The 24,496-nt window shown below is 38.0% G+C and overlaps 1 protein-coding gene across 5 annotated transcripts; it reads left to right on the forward strand.

Moving 5' to 3' along the window:
* The first annotated feature begins 1,161 nt into the window (after nucleotides 1-1,161).
* On the forward strand, nucleotides 1,162-24,496 carry LOC107848260. 5 transcript variants are annotated; one of them, XM_047399494.1, is made up of 14 exons: nucleotides 1,165-1,505; nucleotides 5,940-6,047; nucleotides 6,152-6,283; nucleotides 6,946-8,478; nucleotides 8,750-8,864; nucleotides 8,976-9,302; nucleotides 9,457-9,759; nucleotides 10,206-11,068; nucleotides 11,156-11,241; nucleotides 11,336-11,554; nucleotides 11,896-12,024; nucleotides 12,744-13,106; nucleotides 23,424-23,539; nucleotides 24,189-24,496. In XM_047399494.1, the coding sequence occupies exons 1-14, from the start codon at nucleotides 1,413-1,415 to the stop codon at nucleotides 24,284-24,286; spliced, it is 4,485 nt and encodes a 1,494-aa protein (XP_047255450.1). In that variant the 5' UTR covers nucleotides 1,165-1,412; the 3' UTR covers nucleotides 24,287-24,496. The 5 variants fall into 5 exon arrangements, 3 of the variants coding, with proteins under 3 accessions (XP_047255450.1, XP_016548457.1, XP_016548459.1); XM_016692971.2 differs by having other exon boundaries at nucleotides 1,167-1,505; nucleotides 10,200-11,068; XM_016692973.2 differs by lacking the exon at nucleotides 1,165-1,505 and adding an exon at nucleotides 4,536-5,018 and having other exon boundaries at nucleotides 10,200-11,068.

The following is a 24,496-nucleotide window of genomic DNA, read 5'->3' on the forward strand; positions in this document are numbered from 1 at the left end:
TATCTGTCATTTTTTTTTTTTTTTTTTCACATGACTTGTAAGAAAATATTATTAATTAGGAGGGATTTTGATGATTTTACCCTTATTTATATCTTGAAAATTTCTTCAGCACCCAATAATTAAAGTATTTATAATTTTCAAGAATAATTACTACTAAGATAAAATAGAAAAAATAATTAATTTTATCTTAAACTTTTAAAATAACAAATAATTTGAAATAACTATTTTTAAAAAAACATGATAAATAATTTAAGATGAAGAGAGTACTTAGGACAATCTTAATAGCTCAGTTAGTTGGTTACTTAAACTTTCACATTCTTGATAAATGTTCGATTCTCCGCCACCCTTAATCCCTTGCCTTTACTTACCATTAAAATCGTTAATTACGAGGAAATTTGATATTAAAATCATTGCTGGATGAACTACAAAAAATTAATATCCTCGTAGGAAAATTGAAATACCATATAAAAATTATTGTTGGATGAACTACTAAAAATTAATGCCCTCATAGGAAAATCGAAATACAACATAAAAATTATTGCTGGATGAACTACTAAAAATTAATGTCCTCGTAGGAAAATCAAAATACAACATAAAAATTATTGCTGGATGAACTACTAAGTTAGCGTTTTGGACATATAATTTGATATCATCATTTCATATCAATATTTGGATATATGATTTGGGATCATAATTTGACATCACGTAAAAGTTTTCAAATTCTCAAATAAAAATCATGATTTCAATATTTTTAAAAACAAAATTTCACCCATATGGACAGGAGTATGCAAAAACTTGTTCAATTGATAAACATGTTATAATTTATCAGTATTTGGTTATTGAATTAACGATTTTTTAACCTCTTTATAAATTTTCTTATGATCAAGCTATTGGTTCGCTACGGTTTTCGATTTTAAGGTTTTAGTTAATGGTTAAATCTATTAAAATTGTATAATTATTCACACTTATATAATAGTGTTTTTAAATTCTATAAACATACCTTATTGTCTTTTGTAATTTATAATTCCTGTCTTAGTTCTTTTAATTTGTGTAGACTTTATCAATGAAGATAATATAGAACAAATGGAAATAGGAGTAAGTAAAGAAAAAATGTGTGAATATTTTTTTATCGGTTAAATCGACAACAAAATCGATAAAAAACAAAAATAGATTAACCAAATCGAACCGACCGATATGCACCATGGTGCAATGTCAAACCAAGTGTTAAGTTTATGGACTAAAATGTCACTTAAAACAGATACAAAGGGACTCAAACGTAAAATAACCCCCCAAAAAAAGAAGAAAAAGAAAATGAATTTAAGAGGGAACAAAACCCAATTGTGAAATTCAATTCCCGCCATTTCAACTCTCCTCTTCCATTTTCCCAAAAATTCTAGAGACTTCAAATTTCAATGGAGAAAAATGCTTCGGACGGACTGGAAATATTATCAATTGGAAAGTTGTACAATGGTACATGGGATAAGAAGTATTGGAGCTCCTCTAGGGTAACTGTTTCTATTTTCTGATTTCCTTTTCCATCCATTTTTGCATAATTTTTCTGAGTTGCGGATAAAAAACACACCTAAAATATCTCGATTTTTTTTTGAGTTTTGTACCTGACCTATCATCAGGTATGCGATTTTTCTATCTGAATTATCACTAAATGTTTATTGAACACACCTAAAGTATCTCGACTTTTTGAGTTTTATACTTGAACTATTAGGTGTATGAGTTTCCTAGTTGAGCTATCACCAATTATTTATTGAAACACACTTAAAGCATCTCAATTTTTTGAGTTTTATTCCTGAATTATCATCAGGTGCAGGGGCGGCTCAAGCAAATCTGTGGCCTAAGGCAAAAATCAAATGGAGGCTTACGTTTTTAAGAAAAAATAATTATTTTTATAAAGTCTATTTTTAAAATTATATAATCGTATTTAACAATTCTTTTAATTAATAATATAGTCAATGCATTAAAAAGTTTTTACTATATCAAACTCCTAAATTTTTTTACAAAAAATGTTTCTTTTTTATATAAATAGTATTTAATATATTTCTTAAAATTTGTAATTTATTATTACTAAAAAAAAATGAGGCTCCTCAAATTTTGGGGCCTTAGGCATCTGCCGTTTCTCCGAAAGGGTTGAGCCGTCCCTGATCAGGTGTGCGAGTTTTCTACTTGAATTAAAGTATCTCAATTTTTTGAGTTTTATACTTGACCTATCATTAGGTTTGTAAGTTTTTTGCCTGAATTATCATCAACTGTTTATGGAAACACACCTAAAGTATATTGATTTTTTGAGTTTTATACCTAAATTATCACCTAACATTTATTGAAACATACCTAAAGATATCTTGAGTTCTTGAGTTCTATATTTGAACTATTAGTTGTGTGAGTTTTCTAGTTGAACTATCACCAATTATTTATCAAAACACATCTAAAGTATCTCGATTTTTTTTTATTTTTATACCTGAACTATCTCCAGGTGTGCGAGTTTTCTACCTGAATTATCATCAAATATTTATCGAACACACCTAAAGTATCTCGATTTTTTGAGTTTTATACTTGCACTATTAGGTGTGAAGTTTTCTAGTTAAACAAACTATCACCAATTATTTATCGAAACACATTTAAAGTATCTCGATTTTTTGCTTTTTATACCTGAACTATCATCAGGTGTGCAACTTTTCTATCTAAATTATCACCAACTATTTATTGGTGCACACCTAAAGTATCTCGATTATTTGAGTTTTATACTTGAACTATTAGGTGTATGAGTTTCCTAATTGAACTATCACCAATTGTTTATCAAAACACGTCTAAAGTATCTTGATTTTTTAAGTTTTATACTTGAACTATTAGGTGTGTGAGCCCTAGTTGAACTATCACCAGTTGTTTATCAAAACACATCTAAAGTATCTTGATTTTTTGAGTTTTATACTTGAACTATCTAGTGTGTTAGTTTCCTACCTGAACAATCACCGAATGTTCATTGAAATACACTTGAACTATTAGTGTTTGAGTTTGATATCTGATAGGAAAAATGAACAACTGGTAGTTTAGATGTGTTTTGATGAACAATTTCAAATTTGCGATTCCTTTTTTGGTCGAACAACTTTTTTTTTTGTATGTTCAATTGCATAATTTGTTTTTTTTTTTTTTTTTAAAAATCCCAATGTAGTTTGAAAGGAGATTCTAGTTATAGTCTTATAGGTCAATTTGATGAACTCTATTGAGCATAGTCATGTAGGTAATAGTAATACTTTCTCCGTCCCAATTTATGTGGCACAGTTCGAATTTCGAGAGTCGAACAATTTAATTTTGACCATAAATTCGGTCGCGAATTTTTAAAATATCTAGAGAGAGAAGTTCAATGGCAAAGTTTAGCGAGGAGAAATGGGACGTATATGGATGCAATTGATGAAATATTGGTATATGGGTATTATTTCATCAATATTTCATCAATTGCATCAATCACGATTTTTTGGAGTTTTTGGAGCATTATTGGTTATGCATGTGTATTTTTTCGAATTTTTGTTCTACTATATGTGTGTATGATTGCATAAATTTTTAGGTTAGCATAGTTTGGATAGAAATAATGGTTATAGATCAATTTATGAACTATTGAGCTTAGTCATGTAGCTAATAATCTATTAGTTTTTAGGGCTTTTAGCTTATGGTCTTTAGAAACAGCCTCTCTACCTCTCAAGGTAGAGGTAAGGTCTGTGTTCACTTTACCCTCCTCAAACTCCTCCTGTGGGATCACGCTGGGTATATTGTCGTTTTTTGTTGTTGTTGTAGTAGTTTTTGAACTATCGAAGCGTTATTGGTTGTGCATGAGTTTTTACCCAATTTTTGATCTGCTACGTATGTATATGATTGCATGATTTTTTATGTCAGCTTAGTTTGAATATAAATTATAGTTCTAGATCAGTTGATGAACTATTGAGATTAATCATGTAGCTAATTGTGTACTAGTTTTTGGATATTTCATATCATTATTGGTTGTGCATATTATAGTGTTTTGCTCAATTTTTGTTCTACTATGTATGTGTATGAATTATGATTGCATAAATCTTTAGGTTAGTGTAGTTTGAATAGAAATTATCGTTATAGATCAATTGATGAACTACTGAGTTGAGTTATGTAGCTAACATATTAGTTTTGGCAGCTTTCCAAAACGCTATTGGTTGTGTATATTAGTATTTTGCTCAATTTTGTTCTACTTTGTATGTGTGAATACATTTTTATTTCACCGTAGTTTGATCAGAAATTATGTTTATAGGCTTATAGCTCAATTCTGGAGTTCCTCTAGGGTAACAATTTCATCTCGTTATTCCTTTTCGATCGAATAACTTGTTTTATTTTTCTGTATGTGTAAGTGCATTTTTTTAGTCTCAATGTTGTTTGAGAGGAGATTCTACTTGTAGGTCAATTGATGAACTATTGAGCTTAGTCATGTAGCTAATATATAAGTTTTTTGGACCTTTCGAAGCATTGTGGGTTGTGGATATGAGTATTTTGCTCAATTTTTGTTATACTCTATTTATGATTGTATAAATTTTAGGTCAGCATAGTCTGGAAAGAAATTATGGTTATAGATTAAGTCATGAACTATTTTTCTCAGCAATGTAGCTTATGTCTTAATTTTGGAGCTTATATATTTATCTGGATCTTTTGCCTACCTAAGAAATAATGAGCTAAAATTTGGGCTAATGCGCACCTAGGGTGTGGCCTAGTGGTCAATGAAGTGGGATGAGAACCATGAGGCCTTGGGTTCAAATCCTAGCAGACACAAAAAATAGTAGGTGATTTCTCCCCATTTGTCTTAGTCTTGGTGGACAGTGTTACTTGGTACCTGATGCTGGTGGAAGGTGACAGGTATCCCTGGAATTAGTCAAGGTGTGCGAAAACTGGCCTAGACACCACAATTATGGATGACTAAAAAGGGTAGCCTCGTGTACTAAAGCTCTCGCTATGCTGGGGTTCAGTGAAGGGCCGGGCCACAAGGATCTTTTGTACGTAGCCTTGCCCCCTGCATTTTTGCAAGATAATTATGGATGACTAGCTGCTGCCAAATGTTCTTTGTTATCATAATCTTATCTTACCTGAACCGTGACAAATGTTATGCATTGACAAGTTAAGCTGAGTATTCTTAGCAAAATGCGATGGCAAATTCATAGTAAATTCTAATTTTCTGGTAGTTTTCAGAACATAACCTGAGCTTTATGCTTTCCAGTCATGTAATCTTATGGAATTAATTTTGAGGAAAATAGTGGATCCACTTATAGGCAAAAGGAAATCGAGAAACACCTAGATTGTGGTTCAACTCTCAGTATGACAATTTCTAATGTTGATTACGGTGCTGTTTGATGTGATGAAAAATGTTTCCCAAGAAAAACTTTTTACCTTCAAATTTCAAAAGATCATTTGTTATGTCATTTTCCGATGTTTGATTGGTGTAGCCTATAGCACTAGTGGAACGTGACAATGGTGGGGGAATCAGGTGAGTCTTGGGGAAAGAGTGTTTAGTGATTTTTATCGGTATCAGTGTGGAAATAATGTTTAAATGTTAGTAGGAGGAAGTATAAAGTAGGAGTGGAATGGGAAATGACTTACATCCACAATATATGTTTACACTCATTTGGTGTAGAGGTATAAGTTTTAAACAGAATTTTGCTGATTGTTCAGCAAACATGTTGGACTATCTCAGTCCATTTCATCTTTTATATATATATAACACTGCAGGGATATATCTTTATTTTTGGAGCTCAATGGTGGAGTTTGATTGTCTTGTTTTCCTTTAGATTATAACTATTCCTGAAATTTCTGTTCTTAATATCAGCAGAAAAGCATGACCGGCAGAATTAGATCTGTCTCTATACAATGTAGTGTGCAAGAGATTCCAGTATTACTTAATTTGGCTTGTTGACTTGCAGGGAAAAGACCGCTATCCTTATCCTATTGGATACAGTGCTCTAAGGACTCAAAATGGAGTCTCTTACACAATGGAAATTCATGAAGGCCTCAAGGGGCCATTATTTACGGTGTGTAGCAAAGATTCTGCTGCCTTTTGCAACATGTTGAATAGATTGTTACTACATCTCTTGCTTTGGATTTATAATAAATTCCTGCATCTGCCTCACAACAGATTAGTTCTACAGATGGGCAGTCATGTAGTGGGCAAACTCCAGAGATTGCATGGGAGAGTTTCCAGAAAAAAGGATGTCAAATAAAATTGTTGCATGGAAAGAGATACTCCAGTAAGATTGATGGTGTAGAGGTGTGTCTTGAGCCTATTTATGAACCGAGTTAACATACTGCAATACTAAATGTTCTACCTTTTTGCCATTTGAATTGTTATTTTTGAGTGACATTGATATGTTTGAAAGTATTGATACTGTTGTAACAAGAATTGGTCTCCTTGGTCTAGTCTGAGGTCAAAACGTGCATGCAGTTTTGTTCTATTAAGGACTACATTGTTTCATGCTAATCCTAAATTTATCTGGAAGCAATCATATTCTCTTTTATCATGTCATTTTGGAGGATTATTGTTAAGAGAGTTTATTTACCCAATCTTCTACATCGTACTGCTGAAAGATGTGTTGTAAATAACCTACACATCACATTTAGTCCCTAAGATGTGAAGCTAAGCTAGTCAAAAGAATTTTCTGAGGCTTGTTGTGAGAAACTCAGGCAGCGTGGTTAGGAACTATTTTCTATATTAGCAGAGATATTGTGGGAGCTTGTAAAATTTATTATCTGTTTATGGACCTTGTACTAGTAAATTTCCTTTGGATCAATTTTTTTTTTAATGCTAGCTTGCAGAGTGCTTGAAGTTGTTAAGTTTCTCTAACTTTGAATGGGAATATTAAGAGGTTGAAGTTTAACTAAATGAGCCTAAAGTTCTTATTTCTTTTCTCTTTATTGTGTGTATAAGTGCAGTTTTTTGGGTTCAAGAACACCTTTGTTCAGAGGTTACTCAGGGAATTGGTGGCAAATATCAGTGGACCACCAGAGCAGAATTTGTTGTCGTCCATCTCTCTTAGAAATGAGATATCTGAGGCAGTAAATCAGACTCAACACACGGGAAAAACTGATCCTAACGTGCTAACACACATGGAAAAACCACAAAGTGCTGGGAGGAGAAATAGGAAAGGTAGAACTAATAATATCAACTCAGCTGCCAATACCAGTCTCAAGAAACCTCGATGTCAGAATAAAAGTAGCGACACCAAAGCGTCGAATCCCCGCCAACAGGAATATGGTGAACATCCGCCTCCCTTATCCCCAAGTAAAGGGTCTTGCAATAGTTCAGAAGCATTGAAAGGGCCAGAGAGCTTGCAAACAATAAACGAGAGAAATAAAGTTTTGGTTCCGGTGGTATCATCTTTTAACAAAGATGATCATCTGAAGCATTTGAATCCTGAGACTGAAATACCATTAGAAGAATTGGTGGCAAATATCAATGGAACACTGGAACAGAATTCCTTGTCGTCTATCTCTGTTAGGAATGAGACATCTGAGGCAGCAAACCAAACTGAAAACACGGGATCAAAGCCAGATGGTAATCTGCTAACAGACATGGAAAGCCCGCAAAGTGCTGGGAAGAGAAATAGGAATGGTAGAACCAATAATATCAAATCAGCTTCCAATACCAGTCTCAAGAAACCTCGACGTCAGAATAAAAGTAGTGACATCAAAACTTTGAATTCTGACCAACAGGAATATGTTGAACATCCGCCTCCCTTCTCCTTAAGTAAAGGATCTTGCAATATTTCAGAAGCATTGAAAGAGCCAGAGAGCTTGCAAACAATAGATGAGACAGAAAAAGTTCTGGTTCCAGTTGTAGAATCTTTTGATAAAGATGATCATCTGAAAGTAGATAGTCTTAGCTCTCAAGGAGGGAGAAAGTATTTGAATCCCGAGACTAAAATACCTCTAGAAGAGTTGGTGGCAAATATCAGTGGAACGCCAGAGCAGAATTCCTTGTCGTCAATCTATCTTAAGAATGAAACATCTGAGGCAGTAAACCAAATGGAACACACGGGATCAAAAACAGATCCTAATCTGCTAACACACTTGGAAAAACCACAAAGTTTTGGGAAGAGAAATAGTAAAGGTGGAACCAATAATATCAAGTCAGCTGCCAATATCACTCTCAGAAAACCTCGACGTCAGAATAAAAGTAGCGATATCAAAGCGTTGAATTCCAGCCAACAGGAATATGGTGAACATCCACCTCCCTTCTCTTCAAGTAAAGGGTCTTGCAATAGTTCAGAAGCATTACAAGAGTCAGAGAGCTTGCAACCAATAATCGAGAGGGACAATGTTCTGGTTCCAGTTGTAGAATCTTTTGACCAAAATGATCATCTGAAAGTAGATAGTCTTGGTTCTCAAGGAGGGAGGAAGCATTTAAATCATGATACTGAAAAACCATTAGAAGAATTTACGGAATTATTAAAAGATGGAAAGCTGGTTAGTGTGTTTGCTCTGCCTTTTTTCCCTTTCATTCACGTCAAATGCTCTGATACACTGTTCTCATTTATTATGCATATATTTTTTTTTTCCTACTAGTCCTTTTGTACTACTTTTATTATTTTATAAGATCCCATGTAAAGAATAAAACCAAAGGGGACAGCAATCTTACATTTTCCTTTTCTGCAAGTTGTTTGGTTACTGAAATTGCTAGCTAGGTACATTTTTTGTAACTTTTCGCAGTTTGATTGATCAAAGTTCTGATGAGCAGGTAAGTGAGAACCAAATGGCTGAAGAGAAGGATGGAGAATCACCAGTTGAGGATGGAACACAGAGAATTAATGATGCCAATCTTTGGGCACCTGATACCTTGGATCACCCACCAGGTACTATGAGCTAATACTTACCTGTGCTGTTCCTTAGTGCTGCATCTTGCATTACCTCCTACTTGACTTCCCTGATTAAATCATTAAATGCTTGTCTCTTCATTTTTGTAGATGATTCTTTTTTTCTCACGTCAGAGATTGTGAAGGATGGTGTAGCTGCTGTTACTACCGCTGTTCCTGACTCTCTAATAATCTATTCACATCCAGAAAGTGAAATGGATACATCTCGTTTGGAAGTGAACTCACAGAAAAGTGAGTCAGATTCTGCTGGACATGAAATAGCCAACTCAATGATGACATTTCTGCTTCCCCGAGCACTTCCTCTGCTTAGGACATACACTAGAAAGAAAAAGAATGGCATAAAAGCAGCAGAAGTATCTATCCACAATTCTCAGGACGAAAATAAGATGACCGACCTTTGTCTTGACTCCACATCTGGTAAACTGTAGTCTGTAACTTTTTAATTTCAGCTGATTATTGCTTCTCTCATAGAGTAACCTTAGATGCAATCTCAATCATTGCTTTTCAGAAGATACATCATGAAGTCTTCTATTTAAAGCTTATTTTAGTTCCCTCTTTCTTTCTTTTCCAGTCAGTGTGCAAAATGAGAATTCACTGTTCAGACAGAAGAAGGAAAATACTAATTTTCCAGTTCGAGGTTGTGGTCCAGCATCTACCGCTTGTTCACTTTCAGAAGCTGTTGTGCCTGATAGTTTTGATAATTCTGAAGGTGGATGTGTTCCAACTCAGGGGTTAGCTCAGATTCTACAAGTAGCTGAAGTTGCTAAAGAAGATCTAAGTGTTCAAGGTTTACAAACCTGCAGACCTGAAATTGTGGGGCCATCAAAGAATGAGAATTTAGAAGCAAAGAAAGCAGCTTGCAATGGTGAAACAGGTGACTTTATCTCCTTATGATCTTTCGAGTCTTTGATTGAAGGGTCAGAGTAACTGCTGTTTCCTATTTTGTGGGACTACAGTGGGTGTGTTATTGTTCCCAGAGATAATACTGGCTTCTTTTTCAGCCTGTCAGTTAAAAGTGTTCTCTTGTGAATTCTAAGTTTGCCAGAGTTCTCAGGGAGGGAGATACAAAGATGGTATACTTCCTGTGTGCTTTTCCTAGACCTGTTTTTTCATTGACAAAGGATGAATAGAGTCATAGACTGATTGGTATAGCCCAGTAATATCTCATATTTTGTCTTTTGATGAAATTATTATTTATCTAGCTAGTCTGAACTTGAAAATTTTCTATATATTGATGAGATATGAGCTCTCAATCTCTTAAGTAAACTAGAGTCTGTAGACTAATTGATTGAAAAATAATAAATTGTTGAACAGGAACAGAAAGAGAAAATGACTTCTTACCAAGCACGCATAAATTTGTTCAAGTATCAAGAAAGGAAATTAGTGGAACAACTGGCTCAATTGTCAGTGGGAGATTAATTGGCATTCCACCACCTGAATCTATGGTGCAGCACGTTTCTCTGTCTGAAAATATCATCTGCAGAGATTTCAGAGATGATTCTGTTCCAGAGACAAGTGCAGACATAAATGCAATGCACTCACATTTCTTGCAAGGAAGCTCTTCTAAACAGCACCAAATTGAACAATTTGTATCTACTGATGAATCCCACACTGAAGGACAGCCCCTTAAGTTCAATACTACAGAAAGGTTCACTAGTACCAGTGATACACCTTTTAACTTGGCCTCCAGATCACAAGATAAACAAACGAATCAGATTCTAGTCCATATTCAAACTTCAAAGTTTCTTGATTCAACTGCAACTAATTCCGAAGGCAACTTGACTGAAATGTTGTCCAGAGACCAACAATGTGTCAGGTTTACTGGTCCTCTGTTAGATAAGCAAAACCAGAAAATATTTTTTCCTGCTGACACCACTGAGATAAAGGAGAATAATGAGAATGTAAACATTGAACTGCCAAAAGATTTAAAGACTGAGAGTGAAAGAAGTGGTATTCTCAAGGCTATTGCAGGTTATGCCCATCCCATGCCAATTTCATCAGTGCTACTAAGTATACAAGAAAATGATCTTTATATTTGTGTTTTATGTGGTCAACCGTTGCATGAGGATAGAACTATTTTCATGTACAAGGCTCCTATGGAAGGAGAAGAAAGGGGGTGCCCTTCTTTTATTGGTCACGTTTCTATACGTTTCCAATTTTCTGATGGTGCCTTTCGTGGAGATGTGAGATGTTCTCTCTTCTTCAATGGTATTGTTGTGGGCCTATGGCTTGATCTGTAATATCTCATAATCTATAATTGTTTTATGCAGATTGAACTGGACAGTGCTGCTGTGCAGTTGACACCAATTGGGCAATCACTTGTGTTGTTCAACAGTGTAAAAGCCCCAAGCTGCAGGTTGCATTTCACTTGAGACAGAAGTGTTTGGTCTTTAGTTTATTTTATAGCATAGATGAAGGCTGATGCACTGATCTGTCATATTTGTTCTCAGGGAGGGAGATATAAAGTGCCGGTGCTCATTATGTGCTTCAAATCTTTTCGGGGAAAATGCAGTGAAGATTGTGCAAATTAGAAATGGTTTTCTCTCTCTCATTACTAAACTGAAAACAACACTAAGGGTATGTTGTATCTTGGTTTGTCCACCTGATCGCCTTGTCGCCGTGGAAGAAAGTGGAAAGCTGTACATATGGGTCATGAATTCAAAATGGAGGTAACTCTTCTTAAGCATTGTGGGTTTCAAGTTTATTCATGTTTATCCAATATTGATCTTGCAGTGATTATAATTTTTGAGTTAATTTTGAATTTTCTTTCTCGTAATCTCATTAAATCCAATCCTTTTATCAGTTCATAGGACCAATGTTTGCAATACTTGACCACTTAACGGTAATTGTGTGCTTTATCAGTCATTTATTGTACTCTACCACTTGTATAAAAATTTCTTCGCTCTAAGGATCTGGTGTCCAACTTAGAATTAGTGTTGCTTCTTGATGTGATTATGTTTTGTTTCTTTTGTTATGTAGTTTGATTTGCTCCAGAACTCTGAATTTGCAGTGCAGAGACAGAAGAACGCTGTTTGCTGCCACCTGATTGCCCACCCTTTTCTTCAATTAAACTGAAAAGAATACCAAATTTCCCTAATTTGGTTCTTGGGTACAATGGATTCGGGGAATTTAGCCTATGGTAACATATCTCTTGTAATCTTAAATGATGCTGTACTTGTAACGTGCACATTGTGTTTTATTGTTGATCAATTTCCTTATTTTGTTTCTCTTCATAGTTTACTTCTTTCTTCTCGAAGTAATGTTCATTCTCTCCGAATATAAACAGATTACTAATTATACCTCCTTTCTACTCAATTGTACATGCAAATAGCTTCAAGAGTCTCTAAATGATATATATTTTAATATATGAATGTCAAATTGTTAGTCACTTTTATACACACCCAGAAAAACTAGTGTGCACATAGATGTAAATATATGTTCAAGAGATCTCACATCATCCTCGGTAGGAGCTGAAAAGAAGAATGAAAAAGAGAATCAATTAGAAGCAGTGTCATCAGAGCTGGCTGCCGTGCAATTGTTTTAGAGAATATGCATATGAGACATGATTTTGCTTTAAAACTTCTTACATGAAATTAATAGCAGCTAATTTACTGCATATTTTACCATACCTTATTAGTTTAGATATATAAGGGTCTAAAAGTTTTCTTCTTACTTTGTTTTCACTATTTTTCTTTGTCGCACTCCATACGCCTTGCTGCTTTCTTCCATTCTAGAAGATGAACAAATATCAAAAGCAAATGCCAAGAGCAAGAATAACTTCTGCTGAGTTTGGTGCTTAAGATTCCTAGAGGTTTTTTGTTTACTGTCCCTTCTCACAGTTTTTTGGTTAATATTCAGGGATATAAAGAAGTGCATGCTTGTGTCAAAGTTTTCTGCTGCCAGTACTTCTGTTTTTCAATGTCTTCCAGTCAGTCTTTTTAGATGGCAAAGAAAGTTCACTGTTCCAGCGGGGGTCACAGAAGAGATTATTAACGAAATAATAGATGTCACAAAGATGTCTTTCTTGGAAATAAGTGATGATCGACCCTTCTGCTCATTAGAGGATAAAGATGTGGCAATCTGGCTTCTTATTTCTACTGCTCCTGATCCAAATTCGCCTGCTTATCAATATAGTGAGCAGCAGTCTGACCCAGTTCATTGGTGGAGGCTCGCTCTATTGGTTAATAACACAATGATCATGGGAAATTCTCTAGACACAAGGTACTCCCAACATCTTGTACTGTAACTTCTGGAAAACATATGTCAGAATCTTTATTCATGCTTTTTAAAAATCTTTTCTTCATTTGAATTTGTTGATTATCATAAAAAGGAGAAATGACCTTATAGTTCCAAGAGCTATTGCATATTTCATCCTACACTTTAAAAGACTAAAGGAGATCATGGTTGTTGAAGATTGGGTAAGGATACACTTACGATGTCAGGTTTGGTGGTTTGGCAAAGAGGCTTGTCTTAAGGACAATTCCAAAATCATGTTGTTCCTTTGCATGATTCATGCATCAGATGATAAATTCCCAGAAATTTTAGAAAGCTTGTCCCTTGTCCTCCAAATCGCTTTCTTCACAATCCACCACAAGAGACATTGAAAATCATTGTAGCGAACTGGTTTGTCCTATTATACCTTTGTTACCTTTGCTTAATTACATGTGAATACTAAGTTGACCGGACAAAAAGCTAATGATGTGGGACAGTGAATGAATAAAATTGGAGCATCGATGAAAATAACGGTTGTTGTAGGTTATTTTGATGATGAGAACTGTGAGATTTCCATTGCTTGAGTACCGAAAGAAAAGCTGATTCTTTAAATATCTCAAGTCAATGAAAGATATCTCGAAGTTCCTGTACGGTTAAAATAAACTATCAAAAGTAGTTTTTCGGGTACACACAATTTGTATTTTCGCAACACTACTTCAACACTAGTTCAAGTTTAAAACAAGAACACTATGAAGTACAACAACACTCTCAACACAAGATCAAAATAATCTTTCAAAGAAGTGTGTTTTATTTTTCAGAAATTAAGATGAAACAGAAATGGCCAAGTCCTCTGAATTCACGGAGTGTCCTTAAGGAAATAATTCCCCTCAAGTACCCGAGGTTTTGGAATTTTCCTCTCAGGATAAAATGGCCAAACAAACCAATTGTAGCGGCACCTCAAACAATTGGAATTTCTTCGAACTCACTCAACGATTTGATTGATCACATGGAATGTTTTGAAGACAAGAAGAGTTTGTATATTCAGAAAATTTTTCATACTAAAACCCGTGGATAAATGCAAGTTTATATAGCCATCAAGTGCCCATTCCGAAAGGTGGCAATGGTTCATCCGAAAAGGTGTATCCTTTGGAAGAGTCATTTCTGTTCATTCGAAACATTGTGTCTTTTTTTATGAACAGACACAACTATCTGAACAGTCACTCTTTTTTCAAAATAATGTCTTTTCATAAAAGGTTGTGTCCCTCCATTTTCAATTCATACTAATTGAACTCAACAATCCCCCACATGAATGGGGAATGACTATTCTTTGTAAAACTTTACGGACAAATATGTGATCATCAAGCAAAGACTGATTGCATCAAGATAAGTGGGTTTCCCTTTGAAATTTCCGTAGTGAACATGTATCGGATGCACTCCGTCAATCGGTAGATTTGATATCTTTGAACCTTCGACCTTTAATGTACACCTAGACAACACATGTCACACAACCAGCCTTTTATCATTTATGGTTCTCACGGTTTTGTTCTTTTCAGCCATGAACACGTCCCGATTTCATGAGAGTTTAGAGAATAGGCCTTTACTAACATTCTCCTTGAAGCGGTTTCCACTTCGCCCTCACATAGGTGATTTCTAAACGTTCAATCCTATAGATTAAACTATTTGGTCAAATCTGTCAAATTTAGAAGTCTTATCCTTGTTTATTAAACATTGTCTACATCATGAGAATGGGTTGGTATTTTGACAATGTTGAACCTGTCAGAAAACTTTGTTTGATCTTCTTGAACCTAGCTCTTGCAATCTCCAGTCTGCTAGGTAGAGTTACCGCTATGCTGACTTGTCCTAGGCCTTAAACTCATTCCCTTGAATGTTGTCTCAACTCCTTCTCTAGATAGGCCTTTTGTAAGTGGATCCGACACATTATTCTTTGACTTCACATAGTCAACAGTGATAATTCCACTAGAGAGAAGTTCTCTAATGATATTATGTCTCTGTCTTATGTGACGAGATCTACCGTTGTACATCATGCTCTCTGCCCTACCTATCGCCGCTTGGCTATCACAGCGTATACATACTGGTGCCACTGGTTTGGGCCAATAAGGAATATCTTTCAAGAAATTTTGGAGCCATTCTTCTTCTTCACCGGCTTTATCTAATGCGATAAATTCAGATTCCATTGTAGAGTGAGCAATACAAGTCTGTTTGGATGATTTTCAAGAGACCACTCCTCCACCGATAGTAAATACATATCCACTCATGAATTTTACTTCGTTCAATCCGGTGATCCAATTTGCATCACTACATCCTTCAAGTACCGCAGGATATTTATTATAATGCAAAGTGTAGTCTTGAGTGTATTTAAGATACCTCAAAACTCTTTTCATTGCCATCCAATGAGTTTTATTAGGATTACTCGTGTACCGACTCAACTTACTAATAACGCATGCTATGTCTGGTTGTGTACAGTTCATTATATACATTAAACATCCCAATACTCTTGCGTAATCCAATTGTGAGTTACTTTCACCTTCATTCTTTCGAAGTGCAAAGCTCACATCCAATGGAGTCTTGGCAATACCAAATTTCATATACTTGAATTTGTCAGTATCTTTTCGATGTAATGAGACTATGACAATGCCAACCCTTGTGGAGTTCTATGGATTCTTATCCCTAAGATCGTATCCGCAACTCCAAGGTCTTGCATATCGAACTTGCTCTCGAGCATTCGTCTTGTTGCATTTATATCTGAAATATCTCTACTGATGATCAATATATCATCCACATATAAACACACAATGACTTAGTGATTTGGAGTATCTTTAATATAAACACATTTATCACATTCATTAATTTTGAACCCGTTTGACAATATGGTTTGGTCAAACTTCGCATGCCATTGTTTAGATGCTTGCTTTAGTCCATACAATGACTTAATAAGTTTACACACCTTATTCTCCTTTCCTGGAACCACAAAACCCTCAGGTTGTTCCATGTAAATTTCTTCCTCCAATTCTCCATTTAGGAATATGGTTTTCACATCCATTTGATGGATTTCAAGACCATAGACTGCCGCCAAGGAAATTAACATTCGAATCGACGTTATCTTTGTTACCGGCGAGAATGTATCAAAGTAAAAAAGGCCTTCTTTTTGTTTGAAGCGTTTTACTACAAGTCTTGCCTTGTATTTGTCAATTGTACCATCCGCTTTCAGTTTCCTTTTAAAGATCTATTTAGATCCTAAAGGTTTGTTTCCTAGAGGACAACCAATTCCCATGTATGGTTACTTAAGATTGAATCAATCTCACTATCGACTGCCTCTTTCCAAAAGGATGAGTCCGAAGACGCCATCGCTTAGGCTCATTTTCTAAAAGAAATGTTACAACATCCGATCCAAACGAAGTTGACGTTCTTTGACTTGTACTGCATCTTGGATTCTCATCATTATGTACATTCTCATCTATTGCTTCATCCTCACTATTTAGCAAGTAGACATAACAATATCTAGTGCAATCGTCAATGAAAGTTATGAAATACTTTTTCCCACCACATGATGGTGTTGACTTCATATCACAAATGTCAGTGTGGATTAAGTCTAAGGGATTGAAATTCCTTTCAACGGACACATACGGATACTTAGCATACTTTGATTCCATACAAGTTTGACACTTTGATTTATTGCACTTAGAGTTTTTGCAAAACTTCTAAGTTAATCAGTTTTTGTAATATTTTGTAATTAACATAACCTAATCGTTCATGCCACAAATTGGAAGACTCAAGTAAGTAAGAAGAATTTGAACTTTTATTGATTTCAACATTCATTTTGAATAGGCCCTCATTGAGGTAGCCTTTTCCTACATACATTTCTCCTTTACTAAGTACAATTTTTTCGGAAACAAATACACATTTGAATCCGTTCTTGTCTAGAAGTGAAATAGAAATCAAGTTCTTTCGTAACTTAGGAACATACAAGACATTGTTAAGTGTCACCACTTTGCCGGAAGTCATCTTCAAGCACACTTTTCCTGTTCCTTCCACTTTTGCAGCAGCGGAGTTTGCCATGTAGATTTTTTCTTCTACTTGAGCCGGAGCGAACGTCGAAAATAACTCCTTGTTAGCATAAACATGGCGGGTGGCACCAGAATCCATCCACCATTCGCGAGGATTTCCCACCAAGTTGCATTCGGAAAGCATAGCACACAGGTCATCCTTTTCTTTCTTACACTCAGCCAGATTTTCTTGGTCCTTCTTCTTTCCTTTCTTCGGGGCCCGACAATCCGTAGACTTGTGGTCAATCTTGCCACAATTGAAGCACTTTCCCTTGAATTTCTTCTTGGGTTGATTGCTTTTACTTCCAGCTTTCTTTCGCTTTTTAGAGTTGTTTTGGTTATCTTCTACAATGTTTGCTCCACTCATTGCAGAATTGCCTCTTGACCTTTTTTCCGCAGCCTTGTTATCTTCTTCAATGCGTAATCGTACAATCAGATCTTTGACTGACATCTCCTTACGTTTGTGTTTCAAATAGTTTTTGAAGTCTTTCCACATAGGTGGTAGCTCTTTTCTATTATTGCTGCTACTTGAAACGCTTCATTCACAATTAAACCTACAATAAAGTTCATGTGAATACTAAGAACATTTTTAAATTGTTCAACAACGGTATTTGACAAAATCATACCTTCCGCTAGGAGATCATGGATGATCACTTGCTGTTCCTACACTTGGGAAACAACAGACTTGTTGTCTATCATTTTGTACTCCAGGAATCTTGCAACAAAGAACTTTTTAGTTCTGGCATCCTCCGTCTTGTACTTCCGTTCTAGCGCTCCCCATAACTCTTTTGCAGTCTTGGTTTTGCTATAAACACTGTAAAGGTCATCTTGGAGACCACTTAAGATATAATTCCTGCAAAGAAAATCTGAGTGTTTCCAAAGCCTCCACAATCACGAAGCGTTTTTTCAGAGGTTCCCTCGAGCACCTCCGGAGCTTCCTCAACCGTGAACCTCTGAAGACACAGAGTTGTGAGATAGAAGAACATTTTCTGCTGCCATCTCTTGAAGTCAGTACCCGTGAACTTTTCAGGTTTCTCCGCCGGTGCCATAGCTTGCAGAGCATTAGTACGACTCTTCATGGCAATACTAGTTGCCGCCATAGTCGTTCCAGCATCATGCATTTGACTATCAGTCGTCATTTTCCTGTCACTACAAGACAGTACCTTAAGTATATCGAAATACTTATTAAAAAATTGCAACAACTTTAAACACTTCTTATTTCTAGTTTAACGATGAAGTTTTTATGAGTTCCAATCGTCAACCGAGTGATCTTTAACTTGTGATGAAGATTTTATTTCTTCAAATCACTTGTTAAATTCAAACGGAGTAGAAAGCTAAAAGTTTTAATCTCCAGAAATCAAGCTATACATATTCGGAAAAAAAAAAAAAACTTTAGTGAAGAAAATTTCACCACAACAACAACAACAACAACAACAAACCCAGTGTATTCCCACTTTGTGGGGTCTGGGGGGGGTAAGATGTACGCAGTCCATACCTCTACCTCTGATGAAGTAGAAAGGCTGTTTCCGAAAGACCCCCGGCTCAAGTTACGAGATATCAAACAAACACATAGTACAGCACAGAAGCAGATGACATAACATAGATACTGCAGCCATAAGGAATATAAAACAGAGTAAAGCAGGAATGCAGGAATATAAAGCAGAGGAAAGCACACAGATTCGTAACAAACATAGAACACGGAACACGGAACAGAACATTGAATACGGAATCATACCAGGAATACACCCCCACCAATTACCTCCCTACATTAGCGACCCGAACAGGCCCTAATCCTCTGCCGTAATTCGCGTCTTCCAGACCTTCCTATCTAGGGTCATGTCCTCGGTAAGCTGTAACTGTTCCATGTCCCGCCTAATCACCTCACCCCAGTACTTCTTCGGTCTACCCCTACCCCGTCTAAAACCATCCAACGCTAGCCTCTCACACCTACGGACCGGGGCATCCATGCCCCTCCTCTTCACGTGTCCGAACCATCTCAATCGTGCTTCCCGCATCTTACACTCCACTGAAGTCACCCCAACCTTCTCCCGGATAGTCTCATTCCGAGCTCTATCCCTTCGGGTCAGTCCACACATCCAGCGCAACATCCGCATTTCTGCCACCTTCATTCTTTGGGTGTGGGAGTTCTTAACTGGCCAACACTCCGCTCCATACAGCAAGGCCGGACGGACTACCACCCTATAGAATTTACCTTTAAGCTTGGGCGGCACCTTCTTATCACACAGCACCCCCGATGCAAGTTTCCACTTCATCCATCCCGCCCCGATACGGTGCGAGACATCCTCGTCAATCTCACCGTTACTCTGGATCACGGACCCGAGGTACTTGAACTTATCCCTTTTCTTTACCTCCTGCGCTTCTAGCCTCACCACTACCTCATTCTCTCGCCTTACGTCATTAAACTTACATTCCACATACTCTGTCTTGGTTCTGCTCACCCTGAACCCTTTAGACTCCAGAGTTTGCCTCCACAGCTCTAATTTGTCGTTCACACCCCCTCGCGTCTCATCTATCAGGACTACATCGTCTGCAAAAAGCATACACCACGGCACCTCCCCTTGGATACGCCGCGTTAACACATCCATTACTAGCGCAAACAAAAAGGGACTAAGAGTAGATCCCTGATGCAATCCTGTCAGGACAGTGAAATGCTCTGAGTCTCCTCCCGCCGTCCTCACCTGGGTTTTCGCTCCCTCATACATATCCTTAATTACTCTGCTATATGCCTGCGGTACTCCACTCACCTCCAAGCATCTCCAAAGCACCTCCCTGGGGACTTTGTCGTACGCCTTTTCTAGGTCGATGAACACCATGTGCAAATCCTTCTTCCTCTCCCTATATTGCTCCACCAACCGCCGTACCAGGTGAATTGCCTCCGTCGTCGAGCGGCCGGGCATAAATCCGAACTGGTTTTCCGAGATAGACACTATCCGTCTCAGCCTCACCTCGACCACTCTCTCCCAGATCTTCATAGAGTGACTCAGTAACTTAATCCCCCTATAGTTATTGCAACACTGAATGTCCCCCTTATTCTTATAGAGGGGGATCATGGTACTCCACCTCCACGCCTCGGGCATCTTTGCTGTCCTGAAAATTTCATTGAACAATGCAGTCAACCACCTTACACCAGCCTCTCCAACGAACTTCCAAAACTCCACCGGTATCTCATCCGGCCCCGTCGCCCTACCCCTTCGCATCCTGCGGACTGCCTGTCTAACCTCGTCTACCTTAAAACGTCTACAATAGCTAAAATCCCGACACTCCCCTGAGTGCTCCAGTTCCCCTAACACAATAGCTCTGTCCCCCTCGTCATTCAAGAGCCTATGAAAGTACGACTGCCATCTCTTCTTTATGTGGCCGTCCTCCACCAACACTCTACCGTCCTCCCCCTTAATGCACCGCACCTGATCGAGGTCACGACCCTTCCTCTCCCTAGCCTTAGCGAGTCGGAACAACTTTTTCTCCCCTCCTTTCCCCTGTAACCCTGCATACAAGCTCTCAAAAGCAGCCGTCTTAGCTGCCGTGACCGCTGACTTCGCCTCCTTCCTTGCTAGCTTGTACTCTTTCCTGTTTACCCGCTTCTCTTCTTCGTCCTTACTTTCCACCAACTTAGCATACGACTCTTTCTTGGTCTCCACTTTCTTCCCCACCTCTTCATTCCACCACCAATCCCCCCGATGATGTCCGGCCCGGCCCCTAGAAACACCCAACACCTCCCTTGCATTTTCCCTGATGCACGCTGCCGCCCTGTCCCACATATTATCCACGTCCCCCCTACACTCCCACACCCCCATTCCCGCCAACCTCTCCCCTATCTCCCACGCATTCGCTGGCGTCAAACCGCCCCACTTAATTCTCGGTCTACACTCCTTACTCCTCCTCTTTTTATTCTTCTTCATACCCAAATCCATAACCAAGAGCCTATGTTGGGTCGAAAGGTTCTCACTCGGGATGACTTTACAATCTTTACACAGCGCCCTATCCCCTTTCCTAAGCAACAAGAAGTCAATCTGGGTCCTGGCCACCGCGCTCCGAAAAGTGATCAGGTGGTCGTCCTTCTTCGGGAAGCCCGAGTTCACCACCACCAGCCCAAACGCCCTCGCAAACTCCAATAGGTTCGCCCCCTCTTCATTTCTCTCCCCAAAACCAAAACCTCCATGCACATCCCCAAAGCCTCCCGGTAGCGCCCCGATGTGCCCGTTGAAATCCCCTGCTACCACAATCTTCTCCGAACTGGGCACGCCTCTCACCACGTCCTCCAAGGCCTCCCAGAACCGCATCTTCTCCTCCCCCTCCGATCCCACATGCGGCGCATAGGCACTACACACGTTCAGGGTAAACCCCCGAATGACCAACTTGATAGTCATCAACCTATCGTTGATCCTCTTCACCTCCACTACCTGACCTCTAAGCTCTTCATCTACCAAGATGCCAACTCCATTCCTACGCCTGTCGCTCCCAGAGTACCACAGCTTGTAACCGTCCACATCCCTAGCCTTAGACCCTACCCACTTGGTCTCTTGGACACACGCAAGGTTGATCCTTCTCTTCCTAAGAATCTTCACCAGCTCTATGGACTTCCCCTGAAGGGTCCCTATATTCCAAGACCCAACCCTCAGCCTACCGTCGCTATCCACGCGCCCCCCACTACCCCCCCCTCGGCCAACCCTTGGCCTCCCACCCACTCCCGCTCTCCCCCCATCTCCCGCCCCCGCCACAGCCCCACGCCCCAACCCCCTCGGACATGACCCTAACCACCCATTACCGCCCACAGCCACAACTACACGCAAAAAATAGGGAAGTAAAAGGATATAGCCGGTGGCAATATCCAAGCAGCAGCCAGGAGATACAAGGCACACACACGTTGACGGGACTACTCCCGAAGCAAAACTAAGCAGCGACCGCCGCAACAGCAACAACAGTCAACAGACAATGTTCACAATATGAAATATGAGATAACGAACTAAAATGCGATATGAAATATGAGATAACGAACTAAACAAGCAACACTAGTTCGTAAAATGCGATATGAAGAAAATTTCACCAAACAAGCAAAATTTTTTTTTTTTTTTTCTTTTTCTAAAAAATTATTTCCATAAGATTGTAGTTTTTCGGGTACACACAATCTGTATTTTCGCAACACTAGTTCAAGTTTAAAACAAGAACACTATAAAGTACAACAACACCCTCAACACCAGATCAAAATAATCTTTCAAAGAAGTGTGTTTTATTTTTCAGAAATTAAGATGAAACAGAAATGGCCAAGTCTTCCGTATTCACGGAGCGTCCTTAAGGAAATAATTCCCCTCAAGTACCCGAGGTTGTGGAATTTTCCTCCCAGGATAAAATGGCCAAACAAACCAACTGTAACGGTACCTCAAACAATTGGAATTTCTTCGAACTCACTCAACGATTTGATTGATCACACGGAATGTTTTGAAGACAAGAAGAGTTTGTATATTCAAAAAAATTTTCATACCAAAACCTGTGGATAAATGCATGTTTATATAGCCATCAAGTGCCCCTTCCGAAAGGTGGCGATGGTTCATTCGAAAAGGTGTATGTATCCTTTGGAAGGGTCATGTCTGTTCATTCGAAACATTGTGTCTTTTAATGAATAGACACAACTATCTGAACATTCACTCCTTTTCCAAAACAATATGTCTTTTCATAAAGGGTTGTGTCCCTCCATTTTCCATACACACCAATTGAACCCAAAAAAAAGTTATTTCCAGCAATCTTTGGTTTTACTTTGGCAGTTTTGTCATGAAAATGTTAACCAAAAGCCTTCTTTCTTTTTGGGGCTGGAGAGGGGGGCGGCTTAGAGGGATGGAGGAAGATGGGAACATTACTTTCACTTACAGTTATGGGACAGTTTCTCGGTGGTCTCCCTTTCCTTTCCTGTAAGCTACTTTGTATGAGGTGACAACTTAGCAAAATGAACATCCTTAAACAGGCATACCCCTAAATCAGGTTTGTCATAACATTCTTGGAGACATTAAAAATTAAGTAAAGACTCCGTATCTGTCTGCAAGGCTGCAATGTTCCGTTCACTGTAAACTACTCTTTTGATCTAGATTCCTGAAATATATGGTATTTTCTGGTCTAATCTTCTCTAAAGATTGATAGCAGGTTGACTTCTCGCATCAAGTGGTAAAACGCTAAAAAAGAAATTAGTGCTGAAATGTTATTTTACTGTCTTTATGATAAATGGTGACCATTCAGCCTATCTGCCTTTCAGGGCTACTGCAATGGGTTTTTCAGTTGGTCATGGGATCATTGGGAGAAGTGATGGACTGGTCTACATGTGGGAACTATCTACAGGGAAAAAGCTCCAAAATCTGCATCACTTCAAAGGTACTCTTTTTTGTTGCAACAGTGATTGTGTGATGTTTGGTTTATGGATATCCATCAGCTATTATAAGTGAAGACTTCCAATGCTAACTCTGTTTATTTATTTTTGGGTTCTAGACAAACGTACTTTCATCTGAAAAATTGTTTTTCAGTAATTACTCATTATGTTACTTCGCCTTATCTCTTTTAGTGACCTAGGAATTTAAGCATTCCCAAAGATCATCTGTTGGCAAAATAGCGGCATCCTTGATTAAACGGCAACATTAGCTCGATAGTGTTAAAAACTTATGTTTTTATGTCCTTTGGCTGGGTAAGAGTGCAAAATACATATCTCTTCTTATTGAACACTTTACTTTCTCCGAAATAGTGACATGGTGGTGGTCTTTTAAATAAGATGTTCATGTTTTGTCAGCCTTCCCCCAAGGTCTAGTCGTCCTTTATCCCTTCTCCTTACGGTTCACTTTGGTTGTGTCAAATCTATCAAGTGGCATGCTCAGAATAGGGAGTAGATGTTCCCTTTCTCGATCAGTTTCCTCCGTCTCTCTAGGAAACTATGGATTACTGAGATTGCTCTTTTTTCCTCTAACACAAATACTCTGTTTGTCTTATGGTGAAGTTAGAATTTTACTAATATTCCTGATTCCTATTCCAGATGCAGCTGTGTCATCCATTGTCTCTGATGATTCTAGCCATCGTGCAGTGGCCATAGCCAGCGATGGAGGTCAGTTGCTGGTATATTTGCCATCTTGACAGGCTTTGTTCATATTGAATGATTAAGTTTCGCTCCACCTAGATGGATGTATCAGTCAATTTCCCAAGCCTAATAATGTCTAGAACTCAATAGCTTTGGTTGGCCAAACCTTTTTGTAGATTTTCAATCCAAGTACAATTATAGATTGTAAATAACAGTTTAAAGCTGGATAAAAAAATAATGAAGATCCATTATATTTCCCTTTAGTA

Source organism: Capsicum annuum, chromosome 11 (assembly GCF_002878395.1).
Source record: "Capsicum annuum cultivar UCD-10X-F1 chromosome 11, UCD10Xv1.1, whole genome shotgun sequence".
In the NCBI taxonomy this organism is placed as follows: domain Eukaryota; kingdom Viridiplantae; phylum Streptophyta; class Magnoliopsida; order Solanales; family Solanaceae; genus Capsicum; species Capsicum annuum.

Excerpts from the sequence above, each read along its gene's own strand:
- LOC107848260 (XM_016692971.2), top strand. The coding sequence starts at position 1,413 with ATGGAGAAAAATGCTTCGGACGGACTGGAAATATTATCAATTGGAAAG. Across the intron at positions 9,760-10,199 it reads AGCTTGCAATGGTGAAACAG|GAACAGAAAGAGAAAATGAC; the intron begins GTGACTTTATCT and ends ATTGTTGAACAG. Across the intron at positions 11,242-11,335 it reads GTAAAAGCCCCAAGCTGCAG|GGAGGGAGATATAAAGTGCC; the intron begins GTTGCATTTCAC and ends ATTTGTTCTCAG.